Below are 22,156 nucleotides of genomic sequence, written 5' to 3'. Positions count from 1 at the left end.
TAAAGGCTATATAACAAGAAACAGTGCCAGACAGGAGAAACCTTCCATGAATTTTTGGCCAGGGTGACCCAAAATTATACTGGTTATTGCCACAGCCCTTGATGGCCTTCTAGAAATTGAAGGTAAGACCCTACTACTGAAGACAGAACATACTTTGGACACAAGATTTGGAGCAATAGAGCTGGAACTGACCTGAAACCACTTCCCCTGAAGGCTAGCTCTCATAGCTTTGGAGAGCACTGTGAAGGTGGCAAGCGAAAACATCAATCGATGGTCCAACACCAGCTTCAAGATCAAATAACCACATCAATGGCCGACACAATACACAACATTGGTGCAGTAGGGGCACTGTTATCTTGGGGTCCATCAACAGCTACCTAAAGCCTACTCAATGAGAGGAAACCCTTGAGTTATTTCTGACAGGCATTTTTTCATTAACTTTTCAAGTTAATATACTAAGTGAGGTATTTTGTCACAGTTATGAGAAACCTGCTTTCTGGATTCCTACGGATGTTGTCATCTTCATGAATCTGATATCCTGTAATAAAGCACATGAATCATTCTTGGTTCTTCAGTTAACTATGCCTCTAGAAAATTCACCAACAACTGTCATTTCTGCCTCTTGAATATTTCCTCAATCTCTCTATCTTTCTTCCCACCAACTCTAACCTAGCCTATTAGGTGCCTTTATGCTGTCTCTCTTCAACCTATCCTCCCCTCATTTGTACTTCCCCAAAACACAAAAACGTCTGTCCACAATCCTCAGTGTAGACTGTAATCCTTGCTTATAGCCTACACTGAGTATATTTTGCAACTTTAATGTCAAGCTCATATGGGTTCTATGGTACTATCATAGGCTTACCCTATTCAACTTAGCTTTGCAGACCCAGCCACTATCGCTCCTGCTGCATTCTACCAGCTGGTCCACTACTCAGACATACTGCTTCAATCACACCTAAATGCATCTTGAGAATGCCATTCTTTTCTACATCTTTGAGTATAGTGCTCTCAGGGTGACTTATCTGTCACTTCTCTTTAAAGGTCTGTTAATCCCTTAACATTAAATGAAATCCCCTTGCAAAGCTACTCCTTGACAACCCAAGCTTTATTATCATAGTACTCAAAGTATTTCATAGTAGTTGGTCTTATTTACTGATACCATGGAGTTCCCCATTAGACTATGAGCACCCAGAGGACCAGTCTCAAATTTACCTGTATCAGCTGTACATAAATTAGAAGTGAACAACTGCTTAATGAATTGGTAAACTTCTAACCATACTTTAGATTTGAAGAAAAAAAATCAAAGCATAATATAATATCCCGGAAATATGTACTTTATGCTTATATGTATCCTTTTAAACAAATTTAACATATTAAAAAGGAATTGAGGAGATGTAATTTTCAATAATCATTATCAGAAAACATTTGCAGCTTTTAAGAACTGGTTTCTTTCCACCTACTTTTATAATTTTTAAGATTTATCTAATTTTATTCTAGAAGATTGCAACTTAGTCTTCAATAGTCTTAAGGTCTTATGAATATTTTACCTAATGTAAAACCTTTGAAGAGGGAAAATTTACACTAATAAAAAGAGAAGAAAGAAAAGCACAAACAATCTGGGAGTCTATAAATAGTTACATATATGACACATTCATGAAGAAGGAAGGGGTAGAAATTTGTGAATACAGGCTTCTTCTAGAATCCTTTTAAGTAGAATTTACAGGCTTCCTAGTTCCAATTTGAAACCCAGAGTCAGAAAGCAGAAGGAAGAGAGAGCACAGCAGATCTTTATGAACTACACTAGCTTATAACCTGTACTCTGGACTAGTATGCCTGAATATTTTTTTTCAGAATGGAAGTTAATAAAGACACTAGTTGTACTGTTTTTCCATTACTGTGTAACAAATCACCATACTCGGAGGCTTGCACCATCAATTCATCAGCTCAAAGTTTCATGGATACAAGGCCTGAGAGTATGAATGGATTCTTGGGTGAAAGTCTCACAAGGCTGAAATCAAACTGATAGCCAGTGCAGGCGAGGCCCTCATTCAGAGGCATTAGAGAAGGGTATATATTTAAACTCATTCAATTTATTGGCAAAACTCAGATCCATGTGGTTGTAGGGAGAAGGTCCCTAGTTCCTTGTTATCAGCTATCCAGAGACTACTGTTAGTGATGGAGGCCTCCTGCAAGTCTTATCAGTGGCCCCCCTTTTCTTCAAAGTCAGCAGTATGGAATTCCTCTCAAGTGCCATCTCCTTGCACTTCAAATCTCTAACTTCTCTGTTGCCAGTTGGAGAAACTCTGTTTTCAAAAGGGTCATGCAATTAGATCAGCCCACTGCTTGACCTCTTCATCATGTAGTGAATCAGCCCATAACCCATGTGCTACTTCATAAGTAAAGCCCACAATATTCATCCTCCCCAGAGTCATGCAGAGCAAGCATACCATACAGCACGAAGTCTTGTGGTCATCTTAGATTCTGCCTGCCACGCCAGCTTTGCTTGTTGTGACAGAGTTTAATGAGAGAACCATAGTCATCAAGATCCCATATTGTCAAGAATGACCATTTGCTGCTCTGGGATGCTAATTTTTCCCGTTTAGTGTGAATGTTGCTGGAGAAAGCACACGGCTTCTAACTTTTCAATGACAAATCTTTATTCCCCAGAATTATTTTCATTATATTTTAATATTTTCAATATTTCATTCAATTACAAAGAGGGAAATTAATAATCTTGAAAATATAAGGAGGAAGAAAATCAAATGTATCTCCCCATGGCCTATCTCTGTCTTCATTTTGTTCCCCTCATTTAGCTTAAAGAGCAAATTGCTTGACGCCCCAATTATAAATGAATATGCTGATACCCAGCTACATAACCTGGTAAGAATACATGAAAGAACTGCCATTTACAAGAGAAACTTGACAGAGGCAGAAACATCCTCACCTGAAGCCAGCCTGCAGGATGGTAAGCATTATTGCCTCAAAGAATTAGGCAGAAAGGAGTTATGAGGAGACATGTGCTTGGCAAATTATTCAGCCTGGGTTCCCAAAGGTAGACCCTGAGATAACGATTTCAGGTACATTATTTTAGTTTGAGAGTGATTCCGAAAGCTGAGAGTAACAAGAGATGAGAAGGAAAATAAGGCAAAGGTGCATTAGTGTGACCCTAGGGCTGGATTCACCAGGGAGAAAAAAACTGTTACAAATCACACCTAAGGATTGTCCCAAAGAAAGAAGAGAAGGAGCCTAAGGAGATAGCTCAGTCAGTGAAGCTCCTGCTTTGCAAGCATGAGGACCAGAGTTCAATCACCAGGACTCACATTTAAAAAAACCAGTGTGTGAGCACACTTGTAATCCCTGGGGAGACAAAAGGACAAAAGGAGGTGGACCCCTGGGTCTCACTGGCCAGCCAGCCTAACCTACTTGACTTCAAGCCAGTGAGAGACCCTGTCTCATAAAGAAACGTGGAAGGTGCTTGTCATCTGGCCTCCATATACACACATACGCACACCCACCCGTACATACAGTGCACACGAACATACACACACACACACACACACACACACATACAAATGGGCAGGGCTAAGCATGTAGCCTATTACATGCCTATTATGTGTAAGACCCCAGGTTCAGTCCCTAGCATTAAAAACAAATAAACAACAGCAGAAAAAAAGGAGGGGCACAATTAATAAAAGAAAAAAAAACTGTGTCTCACAAAATTTTAGAATGAGGGCTAGAGAGGTGGTTCAGGGGTTAAGAGAACTTGCTGTTATTCTGGAGGACCTGGGTTTGATTCCCAGCACCCATACAGAGGCTCTGTTACCCTCTTCTTGATGTGCAAGCCATATGACTGAAATTCAGAACCCCTGTAAATACCCAGATGTAATAGTGCACATCTGTAATCCAAGGACTCCTACAGGAGAGACACTGACAAGAGAATCACCCAGAAGTTTGAAGGCCAGCTAGCCTGGAGTCCACAGCTAAGCAGCAGATACAAGAGAGACTCTGTCTCAAAACAACATGGAGGGTGAGAACTGACTCCTGAAACTTCCACACACATGCACATGTGCACCCATGCTTACATACATCATACATGCATACTGTACACACAAAAATCAGAAAGAACAAAAAGAAAAATATAGGAAATCAGGGAGGTTGGGTGCTCCTGGAGCACATTCTTAACTCCTCAGCACTTTAGGTAACTTGCTCAAGAAAACACTGAGACAGAGACACACAGGGAACCCTGCTGAGGTGACCTCCAGGCCAGCCTCTCTTCAGGAGCCACCAGCAGTTACAAGTGCTACTGCAAATATTATATAATATCAATACTATACAAGATGCATATTATAAAAATACAAGAATAATACATGAGCATCCAGTGGAGAAAAGGTCATCACACAAGAGGAAACATAATTATCAACCTTCTTAATAATTACATAAATATAGTTATGAAAACATAAGAATAGAGCACAAAACCATATATGCCATAATTGATACTTACAAGGTATTTAGAGAGAAGAAAAACTGACTGCTTAATAACAGATAAAAACATACAAATCATGTAGCTATAGGAAATAAAAACACATGCTGTAAATTCATAAGTACCATTAATAAAGTCATAATATTGTTCTGATTTTATAACTGGTAATTCAGAAAAGTTAATAATATTTAGAAGTATTTGAATAACAATTGAGAAATATGACTAATGTATTATATATATTGTACATGCTATCTTTTAGTGTTTAAATCCTTGATCGCCATGCAATATTTAAGTAATAAATAAAATGTTTCAGTTAAAAAAAAAGTACAAATCAAATGGGTAATTGTGTGGGATAGACTTGAGGTAGGCTATGTTTTCCAAACAAACTATGTGCTATATAATAGTTAATATTTAAAGAGATACAGTTAAGATAAATCATAGTCATTAGAGTTTGATAAAGACATATTTAAAAGAATATTTGAGCTTTATCCACAGCTTGAAGAATATGTATGAAATATAAGCATGTTGGTTTTTATTTTTATTTTAATTTTTGAGAATTTCATACTTGAGCACTGAATTTACAACATCTCCAACCTTCCCATCCCTTTCATGTGCCCCCCAATTCCCTGAGAGAGTTTTAACTCTAAAAATCTGTGGACAGTGGACATTTGATCTGTAACACCTCCCTGATACCTTGTGAGTTTTAAACTTGTATGTTTCCCAAATTTCAGTGTTTTTATTGATTTCATTCGATATTTTCATGCTACTGTTTTTATTTATCTTATTTTATATATTTAGGGCATATAACATGCATATAGAAAAATAAATGTCATGGGGCTGCAGAGAGAGCTCAGCAGTTAACAGTTAACTTGCTGCTTGTGCAGAAGTCTCAGGTTCTGTTCCTAGTACCATAGATAGCTCACAACTATCTGAAACGCCAGGTCCAGAGGACCCAGGTGTCCTCCCCTGCCCTCCATGGGTACCAGGTATGCAAGTGGTACACATACATACATGCAGGCAAAATACTCATATACATAAAATTAAAATAATATCTTTTTTTTAAAGAAAAAGAAATGTTTCACTAGCTTAGACATCACAGTTTTGCTCAGTTGCTTACACAGAGGGGAAGACTTTCAAATATTCCAGTTTTATCAAACTTGTTGCTCACTGAAAATTTATTTTCACTAAATCTGTTTTTTTAAATTTCCCTTTTCTTCCTGTAAAGCAAAATCCATAGCTACATCTTCAATAAAAGAGAGGAATTCTGAGCTAAGAAAAGAACGTTGCTGTAGCATGTTGTGTTACAGATTCCAGAAGGCACCTGTGACAGAGTACCTGAAAAGAATGCAACTACCAAGAAGCATAGATTCCTACACAGGTACTGTGGAAGGATTTCCCACTTCCTGACTCAAATTACCTTTGAAAAAAAGCCCAAGGCATTTAGCAATACGTATCCTGACATCCCCCAAAATTTTAACACACCTTTTTTCATGACATCACCTAGTTAATTTGTCTACTCAAATTCTCTCCTACCTCCTTCCAGAGGAAGACAAAGGGAAACATGAAGGGACCCAGACTGTCTTGGTGGGCTGGTTCTCCCCTCTCCAACCCACCTCCACCCCCAACTGGCAGGATGGAGCCTTTCTCCACTTGCATATACAAATCTGCAGCTTAACTACTGGGGATTAGAAATCCTTTGCTAAAGTGAGGCAAAACTCCTGAATTATCAGGGTTTCCACTTTCCTGAATCCAAGCAATGAGGTTACCCACTGGAACAGATTCTGTGGCCAGAAGAAGTAAGGATGCTAAGGACACTGTCCACTGCTGAAACAATTGATAATATCTTCTTGCTTCCCTTGTACAGAACAAGGCCTCCTAAATCAGAACTGCTGAATATTTAATAGAGGTCTTCATTGCAAATTGCTTATCTACAAAAGATAGTGCCTCAGGGCTGGGACTCAGTCTATTAAGTGTCTACCATGCTAGCATGAAGACCTGGGTTTGTATCCCCAGGACCAACATAAAAGCCAGGCTGGTGGCACGTCTGTAACCCTAACATTGAGTGGATGTAATAGATGGCTCCCCAGAGCTTGTTAGCTATTCAGTCTAGCAAATAGGTGATTTCCTAGACCACTGAGTGACCCTGTCTCAAAAATATGGAGAAGAATTATAGAGAAAGACACTTCATGTCAACCTCTGTCCTCCACACCTCTGTCCTCCACTCACAAGCACATATGATGTACACACACACACACACACACACACACACATACACACATACACACAGAGTGCCTCAACTTGATCAAACTAACCAAGGAAATTCCTTCAATGCTTATGTAATGTCATTTGGATGACTTTGGTTGTGTTTTGTTAGACCAGCTCTATCTCCTGTGGCTCTTGCTGGTCACTGTTGCCTATAACTGGAACTGTTGGCTGATACCACTGCACCTCGTCTTTCCCTATCAAATCCCAGACAACAGACACTATTGGCTTATTGTGGACATCATATGTGATATCATGTACCTTGGTGATATGTTATTAATCCAGCCCAGACTCCAATTTGTAAGAGGAGGAGAAATTATCGTAAGTAAGGTTTGGGAGAAGAAACTGACAAATGAATAATGTCTCATTGGATTACGGAAAATAAATTTTCAATGTCATTTTATTTAATGTTTGTCTCCCTGAAACCACAGGAAACAATCAGAGAGGATAGTGATAATAAAATTACCAAGCAATTATTGAATGCTGTGTGCTAGAAAGCATGTGCCCCTTGCACTCTGGTTCCCTCCTCTTTTTGATACTGTTGATGGGAAGGTTTAAACTTTCACATGAAAAGTGCTTAAAGCTACACTGTTACTCAATGAATGAGTATTGTGAATCATTATTATGCCGACTAACTTATTTATAATGTCTCAACTCTGAATAACTGTGCCAAAAACTATCTCATTAGCCTCAGTCAGAGATGCATAACTACAGTTTGAAGAGACTAGATAATTTGCTCCAGGCACAAAGCTAGAAAGTGGCTGAGCCAGGATTCAAACCCATGCCTTGCCTACAAAGCCATGCTGAGGGAAAAGAGTCCACCACAGCAGAGGAAACATGGCAGGAGGCAGCCAGAGCAGAAAGCTGAGAGCTCACATCTTCCAACACGTTCAGGAAGCAGAGAGAATAGCCGGAAGTTGCATGAGTCATGAACTCTCAAAGCCCAACCCCAGTGACATGCTTCCTCCAGCAAGGTCACACCTTCTAAAGCTTCCATGACCTTTTCCAAACAGTGCCACCAACTGGGGACCATATACCAAGTGTTCAAATACTTGAGCCTATGGGGGAATGTTCTATGCAAACTACTACATATGAATAGTAGACCGTATGCAGTAGGATGAGTGCAGTAACTTCCTTTTAACCACTGTAACTTCACTGTACTACCCATATGGGCCATTGCTAAGCATATGTATATACAAATTATACAATTGAATAATATTAAGATTCAAATTTCTCAGCCACACTATCCATATTTCTAGTAATCAATAACATGTAGCTAGCAGCTATCATACGATATCACATAGATTAATGCCATTGCAAAATATGCTAGTAGAAACTGCTATAAGGGTCCTAGAGCACAATAAAGTTCTCCTTCAAGAACCAAACCACCAGCAGTTAAGAGAGCATACTGCTCTTCCAGAGGACCCAATTTCAGTTCCCAACACCCATGTCAGGAGGTTCACAACTGCCTGTACTCCAGCTCCAAGTGATTTGACGCCCTCTTCAGGCCTCTGTAGGCACCTGCACTCATATAAACGTGCCCGCACACAGACACACACAGAGACATACACATTACACATATTTAAAATAAATCTCGAAAGAAGAATCGAGCCGCAGAGAAGCCACATGCCTTGTCATACACAAACCACAAGCCCACAGTTGTCTTATTTTTTGATGAATATCATTTTTAACTTTTCAAATTCACCGCATCCCATTCTCATGATCAAATGCAGTGGCCTAACTCAGATACCATTCTTTCCTTCGAAGAAAGTATATTCTTTGAGATTTATTCTCTGTGTTTGGAATTTTGGTCAATCCAAGTAATGCACAACAAAAGAAGAAAAATGCATTTTCACAAACAGGTGCCCAAGTCTTAAGCATCTACCTTTCCATCCCTTCCAGAGCTAACCAGCAGAATGCTTCTATTTTCCTGATGTCCACTGTGACATCCTTCTCACAAGCCACAGCAAGGACTTCACAGAACATGCCCTTCAATGTCAGTCGGAAGGACCAGCTACCAGAACATACAGCATGCTACTGGGGAAGACAGTTTGTTTTTCTTGCTCTTGAACATTTTCTTTTGACTCTTCAGGAGCTATTATAGGGTCAAAAAACTGGCAGGAGTCATTTTAGTTCTTTATATTTTTAAATATTTTCTTGGGAGTGTCCCTTATATTTAACATCTTTCCTTGAAAGAAATTCTGAAGGCAAGAGCCAAAATTGTAGCAAAAATTACTCCAAATACTCCTTGTGCTGACACCAGAGCATTCGTTAACTCACCATACTGTCCCTAGCTTGCCGGCAGCTTGATGAATGATGATGGGGAACAAACGAGAAACAGCCAACACCCCAAAATCTACTATGTCGGCCTCCATTAGATGCAAAAATCAATGCTTGAAAAATGGAAAATGACAAAATAACCAAAGGGAAACTTTTATTTTCAGTTTTCTAAGAGGTCTTTGTACACAATAGAGTGTTAAACCCAAGAAAAATAATCAATAAAAATAGACTCAATGGGCTCTATTTAAAATGCATTATCACAAGGTACAGATATAGAGCAGGAACTAATTGCTCTGTTTGCTCAAAAGAAGTTTAATGGTTCCTTTAATTCAGAGTTGGTAGTTTTAGCCTTTGAAAGTTGATTACATTTAAGTACAAAGACTACGTGTACTGAGTTCCCAACCGGAAGGTTGCACTGCAATCATCTGTTCATGCTATCTTTAAGATAAACCATTAGAGCATTCATTCATTTACTCAACAAATATTTAAGTACCTACATTTACTAGGTAGGCATACCTACCTAGCCAGCTATGTGTTTATTTATTATATATTGAATGAGTGTTGGAAGATGGAAATATTAATTCTGCAAGCCTTCTAGAGAAAACAGATGAGTATCAGACAACAGATTAAGCTGCTAACAGCCACAATAGAGAGAATCAGAAAGGTGTGCAAGTGTTCCACAACATTCATTCATCTGAAAATGATGCTATAACAGAGGTCAAAACACCAGAAAAAATGTCTCCTATGTAATTTGTCTTATGTACAGGAGAAAGCCAGTTGGAAATAGCAGTGGTTATTATTATATTTTAGCTTTATTGTGCATGTGTGTGTGCCTGTGTGCAGATGCATACACATGGGCACCATGATGTATGTGTGGAGGTCAGAAGACAACTTGCAGAAGTTGGTTCTCTTCCTCTACTATATGGTTTCCAAGGCTCAAATTCAGATAGTCAGACTTGGCAGCAAGTGCCCTTGCCAACTAATTCAGCTCAACAGCTTGACAGTGGCTATTATTCAGATACGAAACACATTTACAACTTTTGACTGTGTTTCACAAAGGATCTGTATAAATGTTTAGGGCCATCTAAGGACAATTCAGTTAGGTACTGTGCTATAGTTACTTGTGTTTAGCATTTAGCCCTCACAATTTATAAATTGACCTGAAGAAAATTAACCCCTCCCTTCTCTGCATTCTAGGTATTGTATTGAAATTTCCTTTATTTAATTTTTTTAAATTGCTAAATTAAGTAATTTTGTTCAGTTTTAAGTAATTTTGTTATAAGATAGTTCTTACCTTATAAACCTATCATAAAGGTTAAATAAGATGGTATGTATACATAGCCCACAATCTGGCTTATAGAAGGTTCACAGTAAATTGTGAAATGAATTCAGTGAATGACTAACCACACATTTAACATTTCCTTCTTGTCAGAAAGATAAATGATAGATGATAGATAAGATGATAGATAGATGATTGATAGATAGATAGATAGATAGATAGATAGATAGATAGATAGATAGATGAAAGATAGATACTTACCTAACCTTGGTACTCATATACTCGATGTGTTTGTAAGAGTGAATGAATGGTAAATTTGGCTCAGGGATTTTCCTTCCTTAAATAATTCTTCAACCTGCATTACAGTTTCAAATGATATTCTTTGTGAAGTACTACTCTCTTCTATATAAAATTATAGAATTGTTTATCAGAAGAGGTGAATGAGTAAATATACTAACAGCTAAGTAGAGCTTCTTAAAAAACTGTCTGTCAGAAAAGGATTTAGTTGTAATTAGCATATCCTTCCTAAAGTAAGCCTCCCCTGAAGAAATGTTGTCTACATAATAAGTAGGCTTAAAAGAGAGATGAAATTAAATAAGGTGACATTTTTAAAATAAGTGCCTAATTATCACTAGTAAACAGACTGATCCTCATAAGGCTAATGATGCCAAATTTATTTATTACTCAAAAGAACAGGGATTTTAGAATCACTAAATGCCACTTTCCTTTAATCAAGCATTTTTAGCTGTATTTACATTTATTCAATCACAGGATTATAGAAAAACCCTAAAAGTAAAGGCATAAATGTGCTTTAAAATTTTTTTCCTAGTTGGAGGGAGAATGCAATATTTTAGCATAACAGCTTAGTACCTGAGTTGTGTCTATCTGTACCATAGGCTGAAAAGCAGGCAGATTTTACATAAGCTTGGCACAAGATTTATAAGACTATCAACTAAACCTGTGTCTACCTATGCCTCAGGAAGCCATTGTATTTCAGAGTATAAATCATTAAATGAGCATGTCTTGCACATTTTCTAACATATTTTTCAAAATGTATTGTATGTATATAGGTAAAAATTATAACCGAAAAAGGGAGAGAGGGAGCAGAAATTGTGTAGACCAATGGATTTTTGTGTGTTTGTATGTGTGGTCTATGTGTGTGTTTCTATGGGCGTATGCATGTGTATGTGAAGGCCAGAGGTCAATCTCAAATGTCTTTCCTCAGTTGCTTTTCATCTTTATTTTCTGAGACAGAGTCTTTCACTAAACCTATGGCTATACCAGTTAGTCACTAAGCTTCAAGGATCTGCCTGTCTCTACCCCACCCACACACAGCACTGAGGCTATAGATATATGATACCATGCCCACCAAATTCAGGTCCTCATGCTTATGCAGAAAACATTTTACCAACTGAGCCATCTTCTCAACCCCACCTAAGTGATCTTTAATATTACTTGGAAAACTTTAAGAACTTCTGAACTTGAATAGCATGGGTGGCAATTGTTACACAATGCTGCGCTGTGTGCCTAAGTTCTAATCTATCAATTTAAGAGTACGTAAGAAAACGTGTCTTACATGTATCTGAAACATGAATGTAAGTCCCATGTTAACATTATTCTTTTAGGTCTGACTGTTAATATTAAGTGCCTTTCTAATCATGTGACACATATGACACTTTACTGAGTGCCTCCTGCATATTAGACACTGTCTGGAACTGAGAAAACAAAGGTCAAAGACACATACCCCACTTTCTTCTATAGCTCAGGTATGAGGGAGAAACAAACAGAAGGACAGTGGTGAGATTTTGTGCTGTGAGTGTTTACATAGGTGGTCCAATCTTGATGTCTAGTGGGTGCTATCCTCTTCTCCCCTGCAATAAAGGAAACATGATTTGAGCTCTGGGAACAGCACCAGCAAAGGTGTTAAAGTGAGGAACTCTGCCACCTTTGAGGAACTGCAAGACAGAGCTGCAGGAAACTGCAAAATGATAGTGAGTCAGAAAAAGTAGAGCCTGGTGAACTATGAGACAGAACTTGAGTTTGTTCCTAAAATCATGTGCCGTCCTAGAATCTGACATAAACAGGATTGTTAAGTGCTTTGTTTTTGGGAAACCACCTGCCTGCCATTTCAGAGTGGCTGGAGGAGGGCACTACTTAAAGCACAAACATCACTGTGAAGAGGAGCTGAGGAACAGAGAAAATGTGTATGGAAAAGTATCTGTAGAACTTGGTTGCTGGTGTAGGAGGGCTGAGAGAGAGTAGTCTAGGTCACTAATGAGCAGGGGTGAGTGTGCTCTTAGAATTGCAATACCAGGAGACTCACAATGAGGCTGGAGGGAAATGAAGAATAATGGTGAATCTGGGTTTGCTGAATATAGCTCGTGGGTGTGACATTATGGGGTGGTAGAGACTAGTAGCATCGATATGTATCATGATCTTTGAAACTACAAACATGGATGAGACTTTTCCAGGCGTTAAACGTAAAGAGGAGAGAACATAAAATCTTGAGGTATGTTACATTTTAAATGTCCAGTGGAAGAGTCCAGGAAGGACACCAAAAAGTTAGACCCATGCAAGTAACCAACAGTGACTCTGATGTTTCTGTGGAAGAAGAAAGTCTTAAGGACAAAACTTGTTTCAGGAAATGTCAAATGTTTCAAAACTTTTATCCATCTCTTTATTCCTTTATCTATTCATACATTCAGTATTTACTGAGCTTTTGGGCTATTTTAGGTACCAGTTTTAACTAGTTGTTAAAATCAATTCTGTTTTCAAGTACATTACAATTTAACCAAGTACATTGGTTTAAATAAAAGGCCCAAAGAATGGTGAAATTGCTCAGTGAGTAAAGGCGCTTGCCACACAAGCCTGGAGATGTGAGTTTAATCCCCATAACCCAGGTAAAGGTGGAGGGAGAGAACTGATTCCTCAAAGTTGTCTTCTGACCTACACACACACACACACACACACACACACACACACACACACACACAAACCAGCACGCTCAGCCACACACACAGATCATACACATAAACACAATAATAATAAGTAAAATTTTTTAAATACCCAAGAAGTGCATGTATTATATCAAAATATACTGGCTGAGTGTCGTAACATAAAGCTAAGTATGAAGGTGTTCCTGGGTGTGATACTCACATTGTCATTTGTAGCCTTTACACTGTTCATTTTTTGGTGAGATGAAAGAAGTGGTAAAACAAATTTCCACCAAACTCTCATAACTTAAGGATGAATGGAAGGAAAGGGTGTGGAATAAAGCAATATGGCTGACTCTCCCGGGAATTCTATGCTAAACAAAAAGTAAGCAAGCTCTGTGGACAGCTGTTTGTATTAAAATATGAAAGGATGGAGCACAATTATAGACTGAGATTGGAAGAAACTAGTAGAGGGAAATAATAGTACAGATTTAGAAACTGACAAAATAAATGAAACTTGTTAAACCTCATTGACATTTGATTGTATTATAGGTAGATTCAAATGAACTGAAGAGACACTACTTGAGTTCTTCAAAATTTCAGGTAGGTGACTTACATATAATTTCAAAACTGTTCATATAATATGTTTATACTTTAAGTCTCATTTCTACAAATATATCTTCTTCCTTTGTAACAAAGTTCACACTGATGAGTTTTATCTACTATACTCCTGAAGTTTTAATCCTCAATAACTTCATGATCCATTTCTTTCTATGTGCAAATGGGGATTTCAAAATATGGGCCTTTACTAAGCAAGCCAAAGTAAGCAGGTGCCCACATTTAAATTCCAATTTAAATGATAAATAAGGAGCATGGGGCATACTTCATAGTCTACACAATTCTAGTGTCAAATACATGTAACATGATAGCATAAAGTCTACAAAATTATGTCTATTCTAACCACTTGTTCATATAAGCAAAATAAATTGGAAAAGAAGCTAATATTTAAGTAATATAGCATATTCCTTTTCTCAAATAAAAATGTAATCTTGTGGCTTATAACCCAAAATTATTTACAAAGCACTTTCTTATCTCTTAATTTTCCTTCTAATTGAAAAGTAGGCAGAGAGTGGAATTGCACAAGGTTATCCAATCCATTTCAAGAACTCCAGTCTCCTACTTCAAAGATGGTAATTTAGTTGCCTCAAATTTTGTTAGTAAATGTGCTTCCAGAGCAATCACTCAAAATTTGGTTTAAAAACAAAAAAACACAAATCAAAGTGTAGGTGCCAACTTGCAATATATATATAGTGACTAAAATCCCATTCAATTTGTTTTTATTTCTAACATTTTCTTTGTGTTAAGACATTCATAAAAGATCTAACTATACTGTTTCAATTAATAGTACAAAAATGATAAATGTTCTTTGTAAAAGTCTCAAAACTCTGAACACTTTTATTGAGTTTAGATATATGTAAAATTAATTTGTCTGAATTTTAAATTGAACATTTGTTTGATTGTGGGCACTCCTTTTGAATTCCTTTAGTACATCCTACCTGTCTCAGTGTGCGAGTGTGTTTCCAAACATGCTGCAATGCAGATAGACTGCAGTGAGTGTGTGTGTGTGTGTGTGTGTGTGTGTGTGTGTGTGTGGCACATGTGTGGAGATCAGAAGGCAACTTGCAGAAATCCTGCCACCATGTGGGTCCCAGAGATCAAATTCAGGTTATCAGACTTGTTAGGAGGTGCCTTTACCCACTAAGCCATTTCACCAGCCAAGCAGTACAGTTATTTTTGTACTTGGTTATTCTATTAGGTCAGTTTTTATACATAAAAGTATATTTTATAGCCAGGTATGGTTACATCATTAATCCAAGCACTTGTGGAGCAGAGGCAGGCAGATCTCTGTGAGACGGAGATTGAGGTAATATTGGTCTATATAGTGAGACTCAGGCCAACCAAGGTTATATAGTGAGACTCTATCTAAAAAAAAAAAAAAAAAGGGTTTTACAAAGTTGAAGGTACAGAATTTGTAAGTCAGTTAATATATAATTCAATTTTCTACATTTCAAGAAATAAATCATCTGTGTCTACACAAATCCATGTGAAAAATTGATTTTAAATGACCAGGGTGCTTTTGTGTCCCTGGGCTGCATAGCCACTGACTTGGTGCTAGCATCTTTCCTGGTCCCCAGGAGCCCTCTGGGCCTGGTCCCACGCCCACCTCCCTTTGCATCCGTGGGCTGAACAGCCACCAACTTCCTGGTGGAAGCATCTTTCCTGGTCCCCAAGAGGCTTCTGGGGCTGGTCCCACACCCACCTCCCTTTGCATCCCTGGACTGCACAGCCACCAGTTTCCTGGTGCCAGCATCTTTTCTAGGTAAGCCCGTAATACCCACCAGGCCTTACTTCCCCAGCCTCATTCACCCTCCCAGCTCCCCAACCCCATCTCCCATCCTGACCTGGGTACTGACCCATTTCTTGTCTTTGCACCCCAGATCCCTGGGCTGACCTCTTGGCCAAGAGTCCCCAGAGTTTCCTGATTCTTTGCATCCTGACCAACCCAGGTCCTCCCAGGAGTCCCCAGGAGCCATTGGGGCCTCTTCCTGCCTCCACCTCTTTTTGCATTGCTGGGTGGCAGCACCACCAGCTTCCTGGGACCAGCATCTTTCCTGGGCCCTGCTCCCAGGCCAGCCCAGCCCCCAAATTCCTGAGAACAGCACATTTCCTTGAGGGATCCAGACCATAGGAGGAAGCCTAAGAGCATCTGATCCTAATCCAACTTGGGCCTCTGTGGGAACTCCTGAAGACAAAAGCAATGTGGCCACTCCAATATAAAATGAAAGAGAGAACCTGAAGCCTAGACCAACCAGCTTTTCATGCCCAACAAGTAAGCCACAAAAAGGCACATAAAGCTTAAAAAAAAGAGCAGACCTAAACTCAAAAAAAGAAAGCTTCAGTCTCACACAAGAATCAGAAACTAAAAAAGAAATCAACATGTAAAAGTCACAGAGAAAAAATAACATTAAAAAGAAAATAATTTATCCCAACCAAGTACCAACAGTCCCCTAGAGGAGGACAATGAGAACCCCCCCTAGAGATAACACAGGACATGGAACCAAAAAGAAAAATTATAAACAACAAAAGAATTCAGTGAATTTAAAGAACACACAAAGAAATCAAAGAACTTAAAGAAGATAGGGATAAACTTCTGAATGAATTCAGAAAAGAGAAATATTGAAGAATACTCAGGCTGAAATGAAGAAGGACATTTAGAAATGAGTAAGCCAATTAGAAATGACAGGAGAAAGCCTCACCAATAGGATGATTGAAATGGAAAACAGAATATGAAGACTGGAAGATAAACTGGACAAATTAGACCACTCAAGCAAAGGTTATGAAAAATTTAATAAAAAACAAGAATGGAACATGCAGGAATTGTGTGACACCATAGAAAAGGCCAAAAATTACAAATCATAGGCATACAGGAAGGAAAAAAAATCTCAAGATAAAGGTATGGACCAGATCTTCAACAGGATTGTAGAAGAAAATTTCCCAAAATTAAGGAAAGACATGCCCATACAAATACAAGAAGCATATAAAACACCAAATAGACAGGACCAGAAAAGAAACTCTCCATGGCACATCATAGTAAAAACACAAAACATACAGAACAATGAGAAAATACTGAAAGCTGCAAAACAAAAAAGAAAAGAAAAGAAAAAAAAGTCACATATAAAGGAAACCCCATCTGAATTACAGCTGACATTTCACTGCAAACTATGAAAGACAGAAGATCCTGGAACAAAGTATTCCCACTTCAAAATGACCACAGATGCCAATCCAGAATACTTTACACAGCCAAAATTTCTATCATAGTCGAAGTGGAAAGAAAAATCTTCCATGACATAAATAGGCTGAAAGAATTCATGTCCCCAGCCCTTCAGAGAGTTCTTGAAACAATACAAAGAGCTGAAGAAAGGAATGACTATAGCCAAAGGGTTATGTAAAGAAACTCAGTGAAGGTACAACTGTAGAAATGCACAACTATACCAAGAATGTGAACAGAAATAAAAATAACAGGATTCGATACACATCTTTCATTAATAACATTAAATAGCAATGGACAGAACTCCCCAGTCAAAAGACACAGGCTAGTTGAAGGGACTAAGAAACAAAACCCATCTTTTTGTTGTCTGCAAGAAAATGATCTCACTTTCAAGGACAGGCCCTACCTTAAGATGAAAGGATGGAAAAAAATACATCAAGCAAATGGTACTAAGAAAAAAGCAGGCGTAGCAATTCTAATATGTGACAAAATAGACTTTAAAATAAAACTAATCAGAAGAGATAAAGAGGGCCACTTCATTCTGATCAAAGGAACAACAGAATAAAGATATTACAATCATGAAGATATATTCACCAAACTCTGGTGCACCCAACTTCATAAAAACAGTACTACAGGACTTTAAGACCCAAATTAACCCCAACTCATTAATAGTAGGGGACTTCAATACCCCACTATCTCCATTAGATAGGTCAACAGACCAGAGACTTAACAGAGAGACATCTGAATTAAACAAAACCATATATCAAATGGACTTAACAGATATCTACCGAGTATTCCACCCAAGCACCAAAGAATATACTTCTATTCAGGGCCCCATGGAACTTTCTCCAAAATCGACCATATACTGGGGCACAAAAAAGCCTCAACAAATCCAAAAAGATTGAAATAATTCCATGCATTCTATCAGACCACAATGCAATAAAGATTAAAATCAACACAAGAAGAAACCCTAGTAACTACATGAACGCATGGAGATTAAAAAACACACTAATGAATGATGAATGAGTCAAAAAAGAAATTAAGAAAGAAATAAAAGTAATTCTGGAATGCAATGGAAAGGACAATACAACACAACAAAACCTCTGGGATATGTTGAAAGCAGTCTTTAGAGGGAAGTTTATAGCTCTAAGTGCCTTCATAAAAAAAAAAAACAGAAAGAACAAAAATAAATGACTTAACACTGCAACTCAAGACACTTGAAAAGCAACAACAAATGAAACCCAAACCCAGCAGACAAAAGAAATAACAAAAATCAGAGCAGAAATTACTGAAATAAAAACAAAGAAAACAATACAAAATATGAACGAATCCAAGAGCTGGATCTTTGAAAAGATAAATAAGATTGACAGACCAGTATCCCAGTTAACCAAAACAAAGAAAGAGCACCTCCAAATCAACAAAATCAGAGATAAAAAGGGAAACCTCACAACAGACACCAAAAAGACCCAGAACATTATAGGAGAATACTTTAAAAACCTATGTGCTACTAAATTTAAAAACCTAAAAGAAGTGGGCGGGTATCTAAAAGCATGGGAACAACCAAAACTAAACCAAGCCAGATTAACAGCTTAAACAGACCCATAACACATAAGGAAATTGAAAGAGTCATACAAAACCTCCCAAATAAAAAAAGCCTAGGACCAGATGGATTTACAGCAGAATTCTACCAGACATTTAAGGGAGATCTACAACCTATACTACTTAATTTATTCAAAAAGATAGAAATGAAGGGACAACTTCCAAATTCCTTCTATGAAGCCAGTATAATTCTAATACCAAACCAGATAAAAATAAAACCAAAAAAGAAAACTACAGACCCATATCCTTAATGAACATAGATGCAAAAATTCTCAACAAAATACTTGCAAACCTCATACAGGCACACATCAAAAAGATCATCTACCACGATCAAGTCAGCTTTATTCCAGAGATACAGGGATGGTTCAGTATACATAAGTCAATAAATGTCATAAATCATATAAATGAGCTCAAAGACAAGATCCACATGGTCATCTCTACAGATGCAGAGAAGGCCTTTGACAAAATTCAACTTGCATTTATGTTCAAAGTCCTAGAGGGAATTGTACTGGAGGGAAAATACCTCAACATAATTAAAGCCATATACAACACTCCCACAGCCAACATCATTCTAAATGGAGAAAAACTGGAAGCATTCCCACTGAAATCAGGAACCAGATAAGGCTGTCCATTATCTCCACTACTCTTTAACATAGTTCTTGAAATTCTTGCAAAAGCAATAAGACAAGAGAAGGAAAGTAAATGAGTAATAATTGGAAAAGAAGAGATCAATTTATCCCTTTTTGCAGATGACATATTATATCTAATAGATGCCAAAAATTCCACCAGAAAACTCCTAGAAATTATTAACACATTCAGTAAAGTGTCAGGTGACAAAATTAATCTACAAAAGTCTGTTGCCATTCTATATACCAATAACAAACAATCAGAGAAAGTGTACATGGAAACACTCCCCTTCACAATAGCTGAAAAACTAATAAAATATCTCAGAATAAACCTGACAAAAGACATTAAAGACCTCTACAATGAAAATTTTAAATCTTTAAAGAAAGAAATTCAGGAATCAAACAGAAGGTAGAAGGACCTCCCATGCTCATGGATTGGAAGAATTGCTATTGTGAAAATGACCATCCTACCAAAAGCCTTTTATACATTCAATGCAATGCCAATCAAAATCCCCATGACATTCTTTACAGAATTGGAAAGAACCATCCTAAGATTCATATGGCAGCACAAAAGACCTCAGATAGCCAAAGCAACCCTGAGCTCTAAGAGCAATGCTGGGGGGATTACTATACCAGATTTTAAACTATATTACAGAGCTATAGTGATAAAAACAACATGGTATTGGCACAAAAATAGACACAGATCAGTGGAACAAAATTGAAGACCCAAATATGAGTGTGTGCAATTCCAGCCACCTGATATTCGACAAATGGTCCAAGAACATTCACTGGAGGAAAGATAGCATGTTCAGCAGATGGTGCTGGCAAAACTGGATCTCCACCAGTAGAAGAATGAAACTAAAGCCCTACTTTTCACCTTGCACAAAAGTCAACCCCAAATGGATCAAAGACCTCAATGTAAAGCCTGAAACTCTGAAACTGTTAGAAGAAAACATTGACAATAACCTACAAGATATAGATGTAGGAAAGGATTTTCTAAAGCAGACATCAATTGCTCATGAAACAAGGTCAAGAATCAACAAATGAGACCTCATTAACCTAAAAAGTTTCTGTACATCAAAAGAAGCAACCAACGAAGTGAAAAGAAAACCCAGAGTGGGAGAAAATCTTCACCGGCAACACATCTGACAGAGGTTTAACATCCAGAATCTATAAAGAGCTCAAAAAACAAAGTATCACGAAAGGAAGTAACCCAATTAAAAAATGGGCTAAGGAGCTGAACAGAGTTCTCAAAAGAAGAAATAATGGCAGCTTAGAAGCATCTTAAAAGGTGTTCAACATCACTAGTAATTAGGGAAATGCAAAATAAAACCACTTAAAGATTTCATCTTACCCCAGTCAGATTGGCTAAGATCAAGAGAACAAATGATACCAAATGTTGGCAAGGATGTAGGGAAAGTAGAACACTCATCCACTGCTGGTGGGAATGCAAACTTGTACAACCCTTACAGAAAGCAATGTGGAGAATTCTTAAAAGATGATAAATGAACTTACCGATTGACCCAGTTATACCACTTTTTGGCTTATACCCAAAGAACTCATCCTATTGCAGAGACACTTGTACATCCATGTTTGTTGCCGCTCTTTTCATAGTAGCTAAGAGATGGAAGCACCCTAAGTTTCCCTCGACTTATGAGTGGATAATGAAAATGTGGTTCATTTATAAGATGGAGTTTTGCTCAGTAGTAAAGAAAGATGAAATCATGAAATTTTCAGGTAAATGGATGGAATTAGAAACTGTTATACTAAGTGAAGTAACACACTCAGAAAAAAAAAAAAACACATATATTCTCCCTCATATGTGGAACTTAGCCTCAAATCCTGATAAGTGAGTATGTATCCAGACATAACTACAGGAATCAGGATAATGAAAATGAACCAGGGTGGTAAAGGAAAAGAAAGAACCTGAAAGAGAAGAACAGTAGGAAACAGGTGAGATATGGATTAAAATGGGGTTATTTAAATGGGAGGGTGGAGGGAAGGTTATACAAGGAACCTAGGAAAAAAGGGAAAGGAGGAGCTCAAGAGAGGTGGGACCACATTAGAAGGGTATTATTAAGGGAGAAATGGGGAAAATGGGGGTACTTTATATGAGAAACCATGGTGGAAGGGTTAGATGGTGAGAGAAATAAATAATGCCTAGCTAGTTTTTCAAAAACCAGAGGGAATCATATTAATCGAACAATCTACTGACAAATTATACATACAACTAGCTCAAGGAATAGAATATATATCTAGGCAAGGTTTATTTGAGAATGTTTGGTCTTTGCCTAAGCTTTATCTACATGGTACATGGTAATTAAAGTACCAGACTGGTGGAACTAACCTTCTTGGAGGCCTATACTAATTTGGTCAAGGGACATAAAGGACAGTTTTTGCTCCTTGCCCTCCTAGGACGACTAATTTCCAGGGGACTATGAACATCTCTCAAAATGTCCTGTAACTATGGCAAGTCACCTGTCCTCTTGATCTAGGAGGCCATGGAGACCCCACCAAATGGACTTGAACCAGTGTCCAGTCTGCAAAGAGGAGGGTCAACACAGAGGAAATATTTCTTCCATGCTTCCAGGTGAAGTCAGCCATGGTTGAGAAGGACCTTTGACTTATCTTTACATAGATAGAACTGGCAAAAGAAAGGAGCCAGGGGCTCCTCCCAAGTCCATGTGACCCCTGAGGAACAGATCTTCAAATGACCATAAGAGTGAAAATAAACTGGTTTATCTGAGCCAACTGCATGGTCTTAAACACCCAAAAGAAAAGTATAACCAACAATTAAAGGGATCAATATAATTCTTTACGAGTCCATGTGTATAGCTAAAGGCTACATAACAAGAAAAAATGGCAGAC

General features: G+C 37.9%; 1 protein-coding gene across 1 annotated transcript in view; it reads left to right on the top strand.

Moving 5' to 3' along the window:
- Positions 1–22,156, top strand: part of Cngb3 (cyclic nucleotide gated channel subunit beta 3) — a 198,120-nt gene that overhangs the window by 59,540 nt on the left and 116,424 nt on the right. Inside the window, 4 exon segments of the mRNA XM_029561798.1 lie at positions 2,814–2,965; positions 5,706–5,858; positions 6,855–7,063; positions 13,787–13,837. Of these exon segments, the coding sequence (XP_029417658.1) occupies positions 2,814–2,965; positions 5,706–5,858; positions 6,855–7,063; positions 13,787–13,837 (565 nt within the window).

Source organism: Nannospalax galili, unplaced genomic scaffold (genome assembly GCF_000622305.1).
Source record: "Nannospalax galili isolate Female #2095 unplaced genomic scaffold, S.galili_v1.0 scaffold934, whole genome shotgun sequence".
NCBI lineage: Eukaryota > Metazoa > Chordata > Mammalia > Rodentia > Spalacidae > Nannospalax > Nannospalax galili.
This window is presented reverse-complemented; position numbering and strand designations above follow the sequence as displayed.